The sequence below is a fragment of the Adiantum capillus-veneris genome, chromosome 7 (assembly GCF_014529385.1).
Source record: "Adiantum capillus-veneris isolate H3 chromosome 7, ASM1452938v2, whole genome shotgun sequence".
In the NCBI taxonomy this organism is placed as follows: Eukaryota; Viridiplantae; Streptophyta; class Polypodiopsida; order Polypodiales; family Pteridaceae; genus Adiantum; species Adiantum capillus-veneris.
In genome coordinates, this window is record NC_140937.1 from 72022739 (window position 1) to 72040791 (window position 18053).

The window sequence follows — 18053 nt, forward strand, 5'->3', positions numbered from 1 at the left end:
CTGCTCTATAACTTTTTAACTGTCTTCTCACTCACAATCTTCTCTATGGCACCTCCAGCAAGTTAAGCTCTAAAGTCATTGCCTAATTCTTTGATGGTTAATTGGGTTAATTGGATTGTCGTGTTGAATTTTTTCCAAGGCAACATGAAGCCTTATTTGTAGGCAACACACTCCACATTTTTGCACGAAGGGGAGTTTGGACTCAAACTCAAACCCTTGCCATGGATAACCATGGGGCCCAACAAATAACTCCTACAACCCTTGCTTTGGATACGACTCCAACGGTCTTGGCGGCACCACCTCTGCCCGGCTTCCTCTCGGCCACCACCGTCCTCTTGGCAGAATCCTCATCAACTCTTGTGCCACCAACGCACTCTCCCACAACTAACTTGGCCTCGCTACCCAGAAACCCGCATGCTTTGGATCACTACGAACACATCACGGAGGAGTTGGAAAAGCTCCCCAAAGATTCCTTCGACTTCTCTTCAGTCCTGGCCAAAAATAGCTTGGACCACAACCATTTGAATGTGACTTTGTCCCCCACCTTAGCCATTCCCCGGGTTGTCAAAAAACCTTTGGATAACCACAAGAAGGTGTCTACTTCATCCTACCTCCCCACCATTTCGGCAACACCACCACAACTCAAGAAACCTGGTGATTTCGAGGTAATTCTCTCCAATTCCATCTTAGAATTCAAAAAACTACATGGCAAGCTAGGAAGAGCTAAAGGTTTCCTTGCACAACTCAACGAGTTAATCCGTAACCAAAAAGATCCCAAAAGCCTTTGTATCAAACCTCCAAAACTCACCATTGATGATTCCCAAGCCCAAGCTCTTCTCAATGCCAAGCTTGCTTCACTCACCATACAATTTCAACTTAATTCCATGCAAGCTCTTATCCAAGCACAAACTATACTCATAAATAACCTCCAATCTTATTTGGATGGGTACCACTCTCTTGTTGAAGAGCGTTTCAATGATCTCAACAATAGGTTGCTCTTAATTTCCATCCCCCTATTGTCAAAAGAAGATTGCAGTCACAAGCTTACAGAATGGAAAACCTACTCTCTCAACCTCTTCCTCTTTGAAATCCAAACTTACATTTTGAATGCCCATCTTAATGCTACCAAGAAGGAAGATGCCATACATGCACGTAAAAGATCCATCAATGCCTTAGAAGAAGAAGTCCTTTCTCTCCCTAAAGAACAAACTATTAAAGAGCTTGTGGAGCAAGTGGTAACGGAGCACTTGAGTTCAAGTCACACTAAAACACTCTTTCCCTCCCCCCCTTCACCAAGCAAGCCCTATCCCCCTCCCAAAAAAGCTTTCTTATCTCCACATAGAACCTTCTACCCCCCTCCCAAAAAACCCTTCCAATCCCCTAGACCCTATACCCACCCCACCCCCTTCCCATCAAAACATCAATCCTTAGCTTCTAAACCATCTCAAGCCTCAGCCTATAAACGACCTTTAGAATCTCCCCACATAGACTCTCCTCCTTGCAAGAAAAAACCCAACTACATCCACAACCTCAACACACCTACCAATACTGCCTACCCTCTTAAACCTCGTAGCCCCCAACACCCCACCACTTCCCACCCCGCTCTACCGTCATTTCCTCCTCCTCCCTCAAGAAAGCCTCATTTCAACATCACACCTCCCACTACAATTCAAAGCTCGGGAAAAGTGAAAGGGAGGAGAGACTAGGGCTAAAACACCCCACCACATGGGTTCATCTTTTCTTCTCCAAGCCCCCCCTCCTCCCTAACCTTTGGATCTCCAACACCGCCTCTACAATACCTTTTGACAAAGAATACCTCAAGCCCCCAACCTTCAAAGGACGAGTGAGAAGAATGTTTTGGCTACCCCTCACAAACCCTCATGGCTACAAGCTTCTCCTTTTTGGTAATCTTAAAGCCTTTTCATTTGATAATGGGGTTTCTAATTTTAAAGTGCACAACCTTACACCTAACCTACTCTCTCTCCCAGAAAAGCGGTGCCTAGCTTTAGGTTTAAAATACATCCCCCCCCCCCCCTCCTAATCCTTCCCCCCTCTTCACTTCTTAAGGCACATGGCGTCATGGCAAGAATTCTCAACCTAAAACTTTTTTTCAAGAATCATCCAACCCCTCTACCTTCCCCTTTCAAGATACCTAATCCTTTTTGGAAACCCCATTTGGAACACCCCCGCTCTCAATCTAATCTTACACAATAACTTTCATAACCTTAGCCGCCTTCTCTACTCTAATTTCTTCCCACCTTCAAAGCCTCCCCGTTTTGTCGCACAAGCCTTATGTAGCCTCAAATTGGACCCTTCAATTGTGATAAAACCCGCAGACAAGAACTTAGGCTTGGCCATCTTACCCTTCGATTGGTATGAAGGTAATGACCTCTCCCGCCTCAATGATACCTCCACTTATGAGCCTTGCGCTACCATCCCATTTACCTTTATTGCCTCCCTCCTCTCCTCCCTTTCCATCCAATTTTCAGCATTACCGGCATTAGAGCATAACTTCATCCTCTCACCCCTTAACAAGCAGCTTAAACCATGCCCCATCTAATTCATCCCAAAGCTCCACAAACCCTCCCTTGTCACACGGCCTATTTGCTCCTACAAAGGATATATTTTTTCAAAAGCCTCCATATGGCTTCACTTTGTACTTTTCCCTATCCTCCTCACGTGGTTGAGGCTTCGCTTCTCAAAATTTCCTCGACCATTGCCTCTACCACTGCCCCCTTGGTACCTACCCCTACTAGTACCAGTACCTCTAGTATAAGCAAAACCTTAAAAACTCTCTCACCCTCATCCAAGACCTTAACAATCTCCCCCTCCCACCCAATACCCTCCTTTTCACTTTTGATGTTAAGGCTCTTTATCCCAGTATCCCTATCAACCAAGGACTCTTAGCCCTCAAAGCCTCCATAGCTACCCATTTCGACCCCCCTAAATCTCGCTTTATCCTCTCTCTGGCGGCTCTCATCTTATCGCACCACTACATTACCTTCAAAGGAAAGTTTTGGAAGCAAGTTAAGGGCACGGCTATGGGTTCCAATTTTGCCGTAGTGTATGCATGCCTTTTTCTTTGCCATTTAGAAGCCTCTTCCTCTTTTTTGCACAATCCCAACCTTCTTTACTTCAAATGCTATGTAGACGATGCCTTTGGTTTATGGGTTGGCTCTTTGACTTCCCTCACCTCTCTTTTGAATGATTATGGGAAACCACTTCAAGAACACATTAAAATCTCAAGCCACATTTCTCACTACCACACCACTATCCTTGACATAGAATTTTATAAAGGTACCAATTTTGCCTCCTCAAGCCTGTTGGACTCCCATTGCCACCAAAAACCCTTAAACGATTATAACTACATCCCTTGGATCTCTTGGCACCCTACGCATCAAAAAGTGTCCTTCATCATCAATGAACTCAAAAGATATACCATTAGGGAAAGATCCTTGGATAGCTACCTCATTATCCGCAGCCTCTTCTACAAACGCCTTAGGACAAAAGGCTACCCACAAGGTTTTTGCATAATGTGTTCAACAAAGTCACCTATCATAACCGTGCTTCCCTCTTGGAACCATCACTCCGACTTAAGAAAACACCTCCCATAACCTTCAAGGTACCTTTCACGCCTTCCACAAGAAGGCTATCACCCTCGCACTGTATCAGTAACCCCATTGCTCGGGCTTGCCAGTGCAACCCCACACTCTCACACCTACCTAGACCCACCATTCCTGGACTTCAGGGCCCAGCATCCATAAACTTCTTGTGCATGCCTTACACCACCCCGATGAACACCCTAACCTTTGATGCAGCGGCCCTCTATGATGGTCTTGCTCATAGGGGAAGTAGTGGTTGGTACCTACCTTCCACGGTGTCAGTTAACTTCTTCCCACCTTATTTTGCCTTTCTCCCATCAAAACATCACATATTGCTTTTCCCTCCCTAGTATAGCTCTCTATTCTCCCCAAAGTTGTGAAACCCTCATTAACTCATATCCAATGATCCCCTGTCTTCCTCCCTTTTTTGCAAAGCCTCGCTTACCAAATACATCGTTTGCTTGCTCGCTTAAATGTAAACACATTCTCCCCCTACATTTTTTGTCATCAAATCACACCCCCCCCCCCCCCCCCCCCCCCCCCTCTTTAATTTTTGGCATCTAATCACACCCTCACCATTCTCTGCAAGAAATAAAAGTCATTTTTGGGTACAACTTGTCTACCTCTTACCATTAAAGCAAGTACCACCCCTTCTACCCTTACTCTTTCCCTATGTACTTGAGTACATTGCCATTAACTTCCCTTTTTCCCCCCAAAAAAATATCCCACCTCAAATTGCCCCTCTATAAAGCCTCGCTCACCCCCTCCATTTGTATCTAAACCCACACCACTGATGAGCTCATTATGAGCGAAACGCGTTTCATGTCCCAGCCCCTTGTTCCTTAATCACCCCTGCTCATAAGCAGAGGGATAAACGTTGCAAAATATATAACAAAAGTTAAATTGAGAGTATCAATAAGTGAAATGACAAATCAAAGGCAATTGACATGTGAAGAATACTTACAATTGCAACGTGGTTGATGTATATCTGACACATTTCCACCATTTTCTATCACGTCTGGATGGGTAAATACATGCTAAACAAGAACTTCCTTTACAGATATTTTGCCAATTTCAACTTTGAAATCCAACACTCTGGCCTTCCATGCTGAGCGGTAAACATTGATAGCACTAGACCTCTTTGCTCTTCTTGGTTGCATTATGACCCATGAACCTTTGCTTATTCTTTGTCCAACCCATTGGTTCTCTACACTTATTGAAGTTGGTATTGTAATTGATGATATGCTACTACTTGGCCTTCTAGGCAAAGTGCAGGTGTTGCTAGTTGGTGTGAGAGACCATAAACACCTAGAGCTTCTTGGGTGGGAAGACGTGGAAGCCATAGCTCTAAGAGAAAATCTTTAGTGGAGGGAGATTCCCTTTGAAAGTATCCTAATGGAGGGAAAGTGTTTTACAATTCCAATATCTTGTGCGGGCTTAATGGCCACCTTCCAGTACGTTAATGACCATAAGAGAATATCAGCAGTGGGACCACACATGCACCTAACAGCTCGGTAAAAGCAAAGAAGTTACGATGCCACATACTAAGTTTTCAAATTATTTTCCTATTTCTTGAGTCTTTCCATGTATTTTCATATGTAACGTATCCTTGAAGCTCATTGGACGCGCTCTATTTTCTCTCTCTTTCATATGGACCTCTAAATGACCTCCAAATTTTCCTAATGCTCGCTCCACACATCTTTGGGATTCACCCCATATCATTTGGTATTTGGTAAGGAGGCAATCTTACCTATTGAGGTGCAACTAGCAAGTCTCAGAGTGATGGCAAGCCAGTTTCAACGAACCAGCATGCATTTGAGAGATCACATCCTTGACTTGGAACAACTACAACTAGACAGAGAAGAAGCAATCAATCATTATGCGGCACACGCAGAACAAAAATGGCTTATTTTCAATCAGCATCTTTGGCACAAATATTTAAAGAAGGGCATGTTGGTGCTCGACAATCTCGTCGACACACGCAAAGACAAGAAGTTCGTACTCCGATGGGAAGGTCCTTTCATCATCAGGAAGAAATATTCCAATGGGAGTTACCAACTCATGGAAGCTGATAGTAAGCTTCATAAGACGAGAGTCAATGGATGGCGGCTTAAACCTTATTTTCTACAATTTGATCAAACTCCACCTATCGACATTCCTGATGAAGATACACCATCAACCTCCATCTCCGATGACAACGACCAAATGAATGAGTTAGAGGCATAAATTCCCTAACCCTTAGGAGGAGGGCTAATGACGCCGGGTTAGTTGCACCGCCCTCTAGCCACCCAAAGAAAACTAATCATAGCCGGCCTTCAGAGCCAAGGTCGTGGGAATCAACCACATCCGAGGAGCATAGGTGTAAATAAACGACCAAAAAAATATTATATTGCGACCTTCAAACCACGTCCCCTCCCTTGCTTGCACGCGTGCAATGAACCACCGCACCTCCCTCTCCTCCATTATCACCGCCCCACTATCTCACTTTCCCTCCCTATCTCCCCATCTCCAGCTCTCTCTCCATCTCTCACTCTTTATCTCCCTCTCTCGTTCTCTGTATAGCCTAGCCACAGGGCGCATAAAAAACAATATCTCTCTCTCTCCTTCATCATCACCCGATAGTAAGGGGGGGTCCCATGCATGGACACACTCTACCAAATCTCTTCATCTCCCCACCCTTGACCACATGCTCTCTCAACCTCTCTCCTCTCTCTCTCTCTCTCTCTCTCTCTCTCTCTCTCTCTCTCTCTCTCTCTCTCTCTCTCTCTCTCTCTCTCTCTCTCTCTCTCTCTCTCTCTCCCTCTCCCTCCAAGCTTGGTGTTGGCAGGTGCCTTTCAGCCCCGATTATATCCCTCTCTGTCTCTAAACACCCACCACCACACACACCCTCACACACACACTCTCCTAGTTTCCCTCCCTCTCTCCCCATCTCCAGCTCTCTCTCCATATCCCACTCTCACCACCCTCTCTCTCGCGTTCTCTTAACAGCAACGCATAGAAGTAGCTCTCTCCCTCTTCCATTATTTACACACACACACACACACACACACACACACACACACACACACACACACACACACACACACACACACCCTCGCCCACACCCACCCTCTCTCTCTCCCTCATGCAGAGGCGTTTGCAGGGAGGGAAATCTACTCAATGGGGGATCTCTACTCAGGGTATGATCAATTTCAGCTTGCAATCGAAAGCAGAGACTTGACAACCATGAGGACACCTTTGGGTTTGGTAACGATGTGTACCTTGCCACAGGGAGCAACCAACTCGGTTGCACATATGATGAATGGGATGAATAAGGTCTTATGTGACTTTATTCCTCAAATCACAATGCCTTTCATTGATGATTTGCCTATCAAAGGATGTGAAGAAAGTGACAAAGATAAAGCTTTGGATCTCAAGGGATGTCGCAGGTTTGTGGTAAATCACATAAATGATTGTGATAAAATTTTGTCTAGGATGGAAGAAGTGAATCTTACATTGTCAGGGAAAAAGTCTATGTTTGGTGTCAAAGAAGTGCTCATTGTGGGGCACATGTGTGGGCCATATGGTAGGAAACCTTGTCCATCAAAGATAGATGCCATCCAAAGAATGAAAGAAACATGCACTAGCATCACTGAGGTTAGAAGGTTTCTGGGAGCATGTGTCTTCTATGTTATTTGGATTCCACATTATGCACATGTAGCTGATCCTCTTTATCAGCTGCTTAGAAAGAATCAAAAGTGTAAATGGACAGAAGCACATGTAAAATCCATGAAAAAGATAAAGGAGTTACTCCAGTCGCAACGACTTTGAGAAAGGTAGACTATGAGTGTCAAAGGCCAGTGATTGTGACAGTAGATACCAGTCCTACAGGGATTGGATGGGCAATAGGGCAAGATGACAAAGAAGGACACAGGTATGTGGTAAGATTTGGAGCAAAGGTACTAAGTGCTTGCCAAAGAAACTATCCACAGATAAAGAGAGAGTTATGGGGTATGGTTACAGCCTTGAAAAGTGGGAAGAGTACCTAATTGGTGCATGTGTGGTTGTAGAAACAGATTGTCTACCACTTCTTGGGATGATTACAAGCTGCTCAACACCAGACATTGCTATGTTGCGGTGGATTGCCTACATTAAGTCCTTAAATCCCATGTTTAAGCACATTGCACGTAAAGACAATACAGTGGCAGATATGCTATCAAGGGCAAGGTATGAAGATGAGTCACAAATGGTTGATGAGGGAGATGATGTAGGCACAAAATTCTATTCTATCTCTCATGTCAAAGGTAACAATGTCTACATAACTAATTCACTTGAATTGTTCTTGAAAGATCTTTATGAAGGTGATTGGCTTTCTATTGGAAGGTACTTGAGTACTCTAACAAAACACGATGATTGGTCTGAACAAGAATTCAAGAGGATACGCAGGAAAGCATATGGGTACTTTTTAAGGGATGGTTACTTGTGGAAGCATCCTAAACAAAAGGGTGCTACACCACAACGGGTTATATGTAAAAAAGAGACTCAAGTAAAGCTCATGCAAGAGTTTCATGAGATTCTATGGGCTGGACACAGGGGTGTGTGGGCAACCTTCTCCAAGTTGAAAGAAAAATAATGGTGGAAGGGTATGTATAAAGATGTATCTCAGTTTGTAGAGTCATGTGTAACTTGTCAAATGTATTCAAATGTTCGACATCGTGATGGATTGCACCCTACATATCCACTAGCCATGCACTATAAATGGGTTGTGGATCTAGTCACGATGCCTTTAGAACTCTGGCAGATGAGATACTTGGTTCTTGCACGAGAGGACCTAACTAACCAGGTTGAAGGAAGAGCATTAAGAGCTAAGACCACAGAAGCTGTGTGCAAATTCCTTCTTGATGAGGTGATTTGCCGTTATGGTTGTGTGGGAAAAATCATTGCAGATCGAGGTGAACCGGATGCCGAAGAAGCAAGGGAGTTCTTTTCTAGATTAGGGATCAAGCTTTCTCTTACTACAGCTTACAACCCTGAAGGCAATGGAAAGAGTGAAAGAGGGCATCCTCCTATCATCAAAGCTTTGGCCAAGGCTTGCAAAGGAAGAGTTGGTGAGTGGCCAAAATTGTTACCATATGCTTTATGGGCTGATCGTACAACACACAGCTCAGCAACTGGCTACATGCCTGCGGAGCTAATGCATGGTCAAAAGCCAGTGATGCCGATTGAGGATACAATTCCCACATGGAATGTACTACCTTGGCAAGAGGGGCTTAGTAGGGAAGATCTCCTTGCACTGCGTATAAGGCAGCTAGAGAGAAGACCTGGAGACATTGAAGCTACAAAAGAACGACTCAAAAATGCAAGGTTGAAAAACAAGGACTATTTTGATAAGCGACATCGACTCAGGAGCAAAGAAATTGACAAAGGTGATTGGGTTTTAGTGTATGATAGTAGCCTTGATAACCAGCACACAGTCATGCGTAAGTTCTCAAAAAGATGGTTTGGACCGTATGTTGTAAAGCATGTGCATCAAAATGCTACTTACAGCTTATCTGAACTAGATGGTACAGAAGTAAAAATTCCCATTGCAGGAAAAAGGATTAAAATGTTTACGAGAAGAGGAGACAATGATCTAGAAGATATGGATGAGGAAGAAGAAAAAAACACAGGTGAAGATCAAAGTAAACATGAAGCTCTGGAATCATCCACTGAAGAAGAAGACAAGGAAGATGTACAAGAGGTCTAATCTTACAAAGAGACAATGTGGCACATACCGGAGGATGTGCAGGTTTAGAGGGGGTGGATGTCGTGTTGTGACACGTACATAGTGGGAGCGCATGCTACAAGATCTATCTTGTATTTTTTTAGATACATAATTATATTTCCTATAGTGTACATATGCATATTTAAGTATAATAATTAGCCTTCTATCTCATCCTATTATTTTTCTCAAGGGTAACATATCCTTACTTCACCATCAGAAAATACTATGGGAAAAGCATCAATAGCTCCGCCTCTTTAACTTGGGGCAAAAATCATTGATTCTTTATTTCTACTATTTCATTATCATCTCACACCCTAGCTAGATCCTATATCTAGGGTAAACTCTAATATATATATATTCTATGTATTTTTTATACTTTTCTTATATTTCTTTTTAAATAGCTACTAGGAGAGAATCAAATCCTAGTGGGACACTAGGTGGCATGATTTCAAAGATACACTTATTTTAATGCATTATTGCAAGCATGATTACAAAACTTTGTCAAGGAGCAATGTCATGCTTTCATATGGCATGAGGTGTCCTTTGGAATTAAATGAAAGTTTAGGCTAAGGAAACCACATGAAGACTTTTTCTGCCATAAATGGACCCTATTTTGATGAATTTTGATGAAAATCGTAGCTAATGAGCTGAAGTTTTTGCCCATATTTTTACTTTTTTATTTGGAGCCACGGTTGAGGAGATATGATCAAAATACTCGACCCCAGTCTGCCCACATCATGCAGGGACAGCTCATTTCCAACTTTTCCAATTCCTGTTCACACTGGCTCCTCTCTTCTTGTGTAAACCCTTGGGGGTTCCCTTCATCTATAAAAGGGGACCTCTTCTTCCTTGGAAGGAACTCAAGCATTCAAGCCATTGATGAGAGGAATTCTTGAGGGAGTGAGTAGTAATGCCTAATTGTACTTAGCCATTAACATAAGCCCAAGCCTACACTTTTTCCTAGAGGGAGACTAGCCATTCTTGCAACAAGCTAACCTTGGAATATCAACTCTAATCAAAGAAGGTCTTGCACTTGGTGTATCAATCAAAATTATCCACTCTTCTTCTCTCTCCCATCAATAATGGTGCCGAAGGGTTTCAAGTAAGATGTGTTCTACATTGATGTTTTCTTGATTTCTTGTTGTTTTCATTTTCATCTCTAATCCAACATATACATATATATGTATCTAATCTCATCTACTTAACCAAACCTATCTCTCTCATTCTTAGTAATTCATCCTCTCTAGGTTCTCTTTGCTACAGGTACATCTCTCCCTGCAGTATCCTTATTGCCTACGGGCAAGAATAGGGCTTGGGAGGGAAACTTCTCATCTCTTCACTTCTCTCATATCTACATTTCTCACATACTATCCTATATGAATAACCCACATAATGATCATTTCTATCGCTTTCACTCTGTACGATCTATTAGAATTAACGTATGGATTAGCCGTAAAATACACTTTCAACAACGTATAGTGTTTCTCTTCGGCCCTGAAAGGCTCAATGAAATACTTCTATCACCGGATCCCGTCATACTACCTCTCATAGACTATAATTTTTCTTTTGATGTAAGCGTAGTTATCTTGCTATGAACCAAGAGGATTTGTACACACAATTAATCCCAATCACTAAACAAAATATCTATATTATGGTAAGCACAAAACTACAATTCCAAAGAACAATTCGTAGCCTATTTGGTCAGCCAAGATTGAATGCCATTAACTCATCCATTAACCCTTTCATATTACCCATGATACGATATGACCAAAGCCTTGATGTTTTCATCTTCGTATTGTTTTGACATTCTCTTTTGCGTTCTTTCTTTGTGTGTGTGTGAGTGCAAGAGAGAAAGAGTGAGTCTTCTTTGATTGCACTTCTTTCCAAACCCTAGTCTTCATGGCATCTATGGTTTAACTCCTTCATATAGTTTTGTTGAGTTCTCTCACAAACTCTCTCACAGCCATAAGCTCGGTGCTTTCCTAGCAAGACCGCAAATTTCTCGACAACGCTCTCTCCCCTTCTCTCTCATTTCAGTGCAATCGACAAGCCAGCAGGATTTAAAAAAGAAATAAAACTTCTCTTATTACTCATTGTTCCCATGCACACACTTGGAGACACATTCATCCACTCTCACACACACACACACACATACACACACACACACACACACACACACACACACACACACACCCCATACACATTGCTCCCATACACACTTCCTCAGCCTCTCTCTCAGCCATCTCTCACTCTCTTTCCGTACACACATATACACACACACGACATGCTTGAATGCACCTATTTACACACTCACACACATGAAACACGTGCACGCATAGATGCATAAGCACATATGCACAAACATCTAAAGCAAAGAAGGAAACAAGCGTCACATCATCGGGATCAACGAAAAAGATGACCAAAAGCACATAGAAGCAACCACAGCGCAAACAAAGACGCCGAAGGCATGCCCCAGCTGGTTCCGAAGTACCAAACGCGTAGCATCTTGACATCAGCAAAGCACCAGTTCTGGAAGTATTAACCTCACAGCAACCACTTGAACCATCAACAACACCCATTGTAAGTGCCCCGATCTCCACTCTTCTCTAATAACCTAGCCAACGGCTAGTGAATTGCAAAAGAACTCCCCACCCCACTCTTACCTCCTTCTCTCTATCTCTACCCACTTTCCTTCTCAAGCTCTCTCCTTAGAGAGGCATCTAGACTCTCTGCAGTGAAAGATGGGTATTTGCAAGGACCATTAGATAAGAACCACATCTCAAAACTATATAAAGAGCCTCCACTAAGCATAAGTGGTGGGAGATAACACATTGGACGCACCACTCAGGCTCCATGCACTCTACATTCCATACACCACTAAGCACATAATGCACCTCACAAGCTAGGGAGCTCACGGTGTCGTGCTTGTTGCAAGCATGGGTGTTCTAGCATTAGTAACACCACCACCACCACCAATCTCCACCCACACCATGGTTGACTTACTAGTCATGGCCACCCCATGCACATAAGGCACTCATTATCACCCCGCAAGGCAACATGACCACTCTAGGATTGAATGCATCGGCACCATGCTACGTTGAGCTACTCTAAATTCCAGTGATCGATGTTGCCGGTGGCTGCATCGTCTTGATGTTCCCCTCAACTAACCTCTCGCTAATGTGCTAGCACCACTAACTCCAAGGTTCACCATGCACCATAGGGCGCTTGCTCCATCATGTATCCCCAGTGTGACAGGAGCAAGGTTTGTAACAACCAAGACCACCGTTTGTAAGTATCATCAACATCAATAAAAGTGTGTAATTCTAGCATGATCTTTGGGTCCTTTTTTTCCTCTAGTTTTGTTCTCCCCATATCCGTGGGATGATTCTCCCCTTGTATATCACTATGCTTATGTTTCATCAAGGTACGCCATCACCAATCAGTCATGACCCATTTTGACCTTTGTCACATACCTAGGCTTGTACACACACTCCTGACTATTGACTAGGCATTTTCTATATCCGGACATTGCTATATCATCATTTTATGTTGGTTACCTAAATGGCATCTCATTCCCGCCAACCTAGGTCATCTATGTCTGCGTCCTAGCCGCACTTATGCTAGGTGGTGCCCCGTACAGATATAGGATACCCCTGTCTTGAGATGATGCTTTGGAAGTTCAGGCTATGTGTGGTGTAGAGGCCACCCCACGTGGTATGTCATTTCCGAACATCACTTCCTCATTGTGGCTTGTGTTTCCTTTTTTATGTGCCCTCATAGACAGTGTGGTAATGTATACTACAAGGATAATTTTAACACAAATCATGATGATGCTTTTGCTACTACTGTTAGTCCAAATGAGAATGCTACTACTCTTAATTGAAGTATATTTGAAGGCAGGATAGGTTGGTGAAGAATGATATTTTCATCTTGAATTTGCTCTATAGCACACAAATAATAAAATTATATCTGCGTGACTACAAGGAATGGATGCTTCTCTATTACTTGAAGTTTGGACACAAGTAGCTTGAGACTCTCATAATTTGAATTTAATGTATTCCCACATGCCCGCCTTCTCAAAAAAAAAGGTATACCTCATGGCTTCAAAATAAATATATTCACTACTTACATAGTGCAAGGACACTCTAAAGAGAAGGAAATGCTAAAGGGAAATTAAGCAAAGAAAAACACAAATATAGTAATGTGCACTCGTCCATCTCTCTTTATATAAACACAAAAAGTCTTTTGGCTTTCCACTTCCATGGGTCTTTTCATTTCCTAAACTCACCCTTCACTGAGTCCTTTCTATGTTATGAAATGCTTTTTAAAATTTTGAGATTGGATAGACGTAATTCATGCATTCTAAAAGTGAATACATCATTGCCCTCCTCCATCCTATTACCTCCTCTATGAATCTACATCAATGTCTATATCAAAGTGATTATATTTGAGGCATCATCCAAAATTATGGTGTGATACTTTGAATGTGTCATTTCCATAGTGATTGCCAATCTCAATTGATGGCTCAAATGCAGTTAAGGTATCTTTTATGTGGTCTATAGACTCAAGTAGATGTTTAACTCTCATTTGTACTTGGTAATGTCCAACAATGTGATAATCTCATCCTACACCAAGTCTATGTGCACAAGGAGTGACCAAATGCTTAATGAAACAATTTGCGTTGTTTCATTGTCATTGTTTTCCATAAAGCAATGAAGAATATCATTTGGGAAAAACCAAAATGAGGCAAAAAATTACTATTGTGCTTACCTTTACTACTTCAAATGTAGGGCCAATTTGTAAACTCAAACTATGCAAGTAACCTTTGACAAGCAGGCCTTGGTTGAGATTTTCCACAACATGGACAAAATGCACCCCAAGTGTAACAATTAAGGCATCAGGACACCATATTGTGCATTCAAGTCTAGCTTGCAGCATTGAAATGTACTCTTCTTTTCCATCCCTCTTTTCAAGGTCTATGCCCTTTTCCCACCACCGTTGATCTCATGATAGGGTCTTCATTAAAAATTCCTAGGGACAAGGTACTTCTTTTTTTGGTGTGTGTTTTGGGGGGTGTTCTGAGTCGTGTGAATGATTCACCCACTCTCATTGGTCCACCATAGCCATAGGTACAATATTCTCTATTGTAATGTGGACTTTAAACCCCTTCTTACTTTTAATGCAAACATCATGGTGTCGGGGATTAAGCTATTCTGGCAGTGGGATAGGTTGAGCATAGGGCTCCTTGCTATGGAGAGAGAGAGAGAGAGAGAGAGAGAGAGAGAGAGAGAGAGAGAGAGAGAGAGAGAGAGAGAGAGAGAGAGAGAGAGGATACACACTCAATACACTCGCTCGATGCGCATAATTTGACAAAACCCTGTAGCTTGTCTAATTCCCAAAATTTGATTAGAGAGAAATGATTTTCACTAAGTGCAGTCTGTAGGCAATGCACTCTAGTGAACCTTGATAGCCTCCCGACATTGTGTAGCTCATGACATGCGGCTTACACCCATGCAAAGGTTTCCCAATCCAATTACCTAGATACAAGAGAGCAACTCAAGCTACAGGTGGAAAAATTATTCTCCTTGAGCCTAAGAGAGAGATAAGCAGGTTGTATCCTTTAAGTGAGGGAGATAAATGGCTAAATTGAGAGATAATCATGGTATAATTGAGAGATAAACCGTGATATTTGGGCTTAATTCAAAGAATTAGAGAAATAATCGTGCTTATGATGCTTAAGATATTCGGGCTATGGTAGATTAATTGAAAGGGGTAAACCGAATATGGAGCTTGAGAAAGAGATAATTGGGCTAAGGGCTTGATAGAGAGAGATAAGCTCGAGGGGTTCACTATGTGTAAAACTACCATATCACGTGCGTTCAAGACATGTTTGTAAAACCCCTTATCTGTGAAATTTGTTAAGAATATAATGTACCCTTTCTTTAAAAAATCTGTAAGTTGTTTTCAAATTTGAAAAAATAATTCCTTTTTGTATATATATTTCTATAAATTTCAAGTACTTTAAATACCCTTTTGTTGAACTCACGTGATAGGTTAAATTTTTATTAGGTGACCTCCCCGGGGAGATAAGTGAGAGCTTGAGTATACGAGTGGGCTATGGATTTTAATGGAAATCGAGATATGGAGCTTAGGTTTGAGGACAAGAGGGAGTTATGAAGCTTGAGAGGTATGGCTCTTCAATATGAGAGAGAGAGAGAGAGAGAGAGAGAGAGAGAGAGAGAGAGAGAGAGAGAGAGAGAGAGATATTTACGTATAATCGTGAGCCATAGAGATATAATCAGGCACTTTTTAGTTGAGAGATAAGCTGAGTTGGGAGACATAAGTGAGCTATAATGGGGTTTAATTGAGAGAATTAGAGAAAGAAACGGATTATTTTAGGACAATAGAAAGATATATGAGCTTAATTGAGAGTGATCAGTTTGATTGAGAGAAATAGAGGGAAATTAGGCTCAATTGAGGATAGTGATTGGGTTATGGTGCTTGATTAAGAGGATAATCGGATTATGGTAGATTGATAGAGATAAGGCTTGCACATTAGGGAGAGAAGGAGCACTTAGACATGGCTTAATGAAGATCAAGCCCCATGAGCTTGGGTTTGTTGATGAGGGTGAGAGAGAGATCACGACAAAGATTATACTTGGCCGAGTTATCTGCAACAATGTTGTCTTCTCGGTAGCCACACCTTCTCATCCTTCTCTCCAGTGCTCTCATCAACATGCAGCCTACGACCCATTTGATGCCACATTACCAACGTCATTGGCAAGCGTCAATATATGCATTGCTAAATCTAGAGGAAGATCCAGTTTTTAATATTTTTAGATTTGAATTATGGAGACGCGTATACTAACACGCATATCAACGTTGGTACAGCTGAGGATGGTCGACCTATGGAAGTGCAAGAAATCTGGGCATGGCAGTTTGCAGGCAAGGGATAGGTACATTGGGCACTTATTTGATGGAGCCAGGTGACAGGTACCCAAAGATGGAGTACTCTTTAGTCGGAACTGCAATTGTTTCTTCCTATCATAGGTGACAGGAGCAAGTGTTGATATCACAAGCTTGGGAATGAGGCAAGGGATGCTTGATAGAGGTGCTATGAAGTTTATGATATGGGACTTTGATTGAGTTGTCTGCAGGAGACTCTACTTGCTAGGTTTTGTATGCCAAATGCGGCATTGTACAGGTCATTTGTGTTGTTAAGGTAATGTGTCTGTCAGATGTGACACATAACAGGTCAAAGGTCTACATTGGGAGGGGTTTAGCATATTGAAGCCCTAAGTGGTGGCGCCATGGTGTATGCAATGCAGGTGCTGAAGCTTGAAGGTCATTATTTGGCGACTCTCAAAGTGGGTGTGGAGGGTCAGTTTTCTTCACCATAGTGAATATTGTCAGCAAGCGAGCAAAGCAAAACTAAGTTGTGCATAAGTTTTTTTTAATCGACTAAAGTCAAGTATAGTTGGCGTGTGCAAGGGGGCCAAGCCCAAAGGTTTTTAAAGCTCTCAGTTGAGTAAAAAAATGTTGCATGCAGAGATGGCGGGCTGCTTGAATAGAGAAGCGCCAGATGGGAGTTGGCATGGAGAGAGGGGTCGCCCTGAGCATGAGTTGCCAAAAAGGGGGAGAACCGTGGGCGGTAGCATGAAGGGAAGGCCACTTCAACGGCTGGAGAGGAGGGAGGTCTTCAGGTTGCTACAGAGCAGGACGCCATAGAGAGGGTTGGTGAGCACCTGCAGAGGACAGGCTGCATGCAGGGGAGGTCAAGGAACTGCACAAGTGGGTTGGCCAAGAGCACTTAAGCTGTGGGGTGACCGCCAGAGAGCAGCAAGAAGGGGATCAAGAGTAGCAGGAGGACGGGCCAGTCGGAGGAGGATCTACATGATGGGAGGACCGCCAACGAGGATGGCTTTCATGGACCGCACATGCAAGTAAGATTGAAAGGCAAGGTAAGGTTGAAAGCTGCAAGGAACGGGTCTTGGAAGAGCTACCATAGATTGGGCGAGGTCGGCCAAGTGCGCCAAGGAAGTTGCATGGCGGGCTGCAATTGGTGAAAGGGGTGCAGCCCACTGGGTATACGCAGCAAAAGAAAGCCGCAGGAGGGTGGCCATATTAAGCAAGGGCTGAGGGCTGCAAGCTTGACAGAGGGAGAGGAAGCGAGGCTGGCCAGTAGCGAGGCACACTCGAGGAGGTAGAGAAAGGGTTCTCTAAGCCAAGGGGGGGCTCACCATCAAGTTGAAGGGTTTCATCACTTGCTGAAGGAGAATCATGGGCCACAAGCCGTGAGCAACAGGAGAAGGTCGTGAGCACTTGCAGGAAGAGTTGAGTTTTTCATGGCCATCAAGCAAGGGTCGCACCAAAGGAGGCATTTGGTCGATGCAGTAATTGTACCTGGAGTATATTGTACCTGGAGTTTTTATGTTGATGTAGAGTTTGTCTATTGGGTTTTTTATGGCTTGATTGTGATCATCTACTTCGTCTCGTCCGTGGAAGCAATGGCTCCGGACTGATTGTGTGTGTGTGCAAAGAGAGAGGAGCAAAGAGATAAGAGTGAGCCATGTGAATGAGGAATTGCATATTGGTTTGTATATGCGTCAACCACCACTGTGACTGTGTATGGTCGGGAATGCTAGTAGGCGAGCCTGTGCATTGGAAGTTTACAAAAAAGTGAGTGTGTGTGTGTGTGTGAATCTGTG

The 18053-nt window shown here is 43.0% G+C and overlaps 1 protein-coding gene across 1 annotated transcript; it reads left to right on the plus strand.

The window, feature by feature from the left end:
* Positions 1–221: 221 nt before the first annotated feature.
* Positions 222–16491, plus strand: LOC147454039 (uncharacterized). Its single transcript, XM_086517005.1, has 2 exons — positions 222–1235; positions 16396–16491. The coding sequence occupies exons 1-2, from the start codon at positions 222–224 to the stop codon at positions 16489–16491; spliced, it is 1110 nt and encodes a 369-aa protein (XP_086373131.1).
* The last annotated feature ends 1562 nt before the right edge of the window (positions 16492–18053 follow it).

Bases quoted from the DNA above. Each gene is read 5' to 3' on its own strand.
- LOC147454039 (XM_086517005.1), top strand. From the start codon at position 222: ATGGATAACCATGGGGCCCAACAAATAACTCCTACAACCCTTGCTTTG. The intron at 1,236-16,395 runs GTAACGGAGCAC...TTCCTATCATAG, and splicing joins AAGAGCTTGTGGAGCAAGTG to GTGACAGGAGCAAGTGTTGA.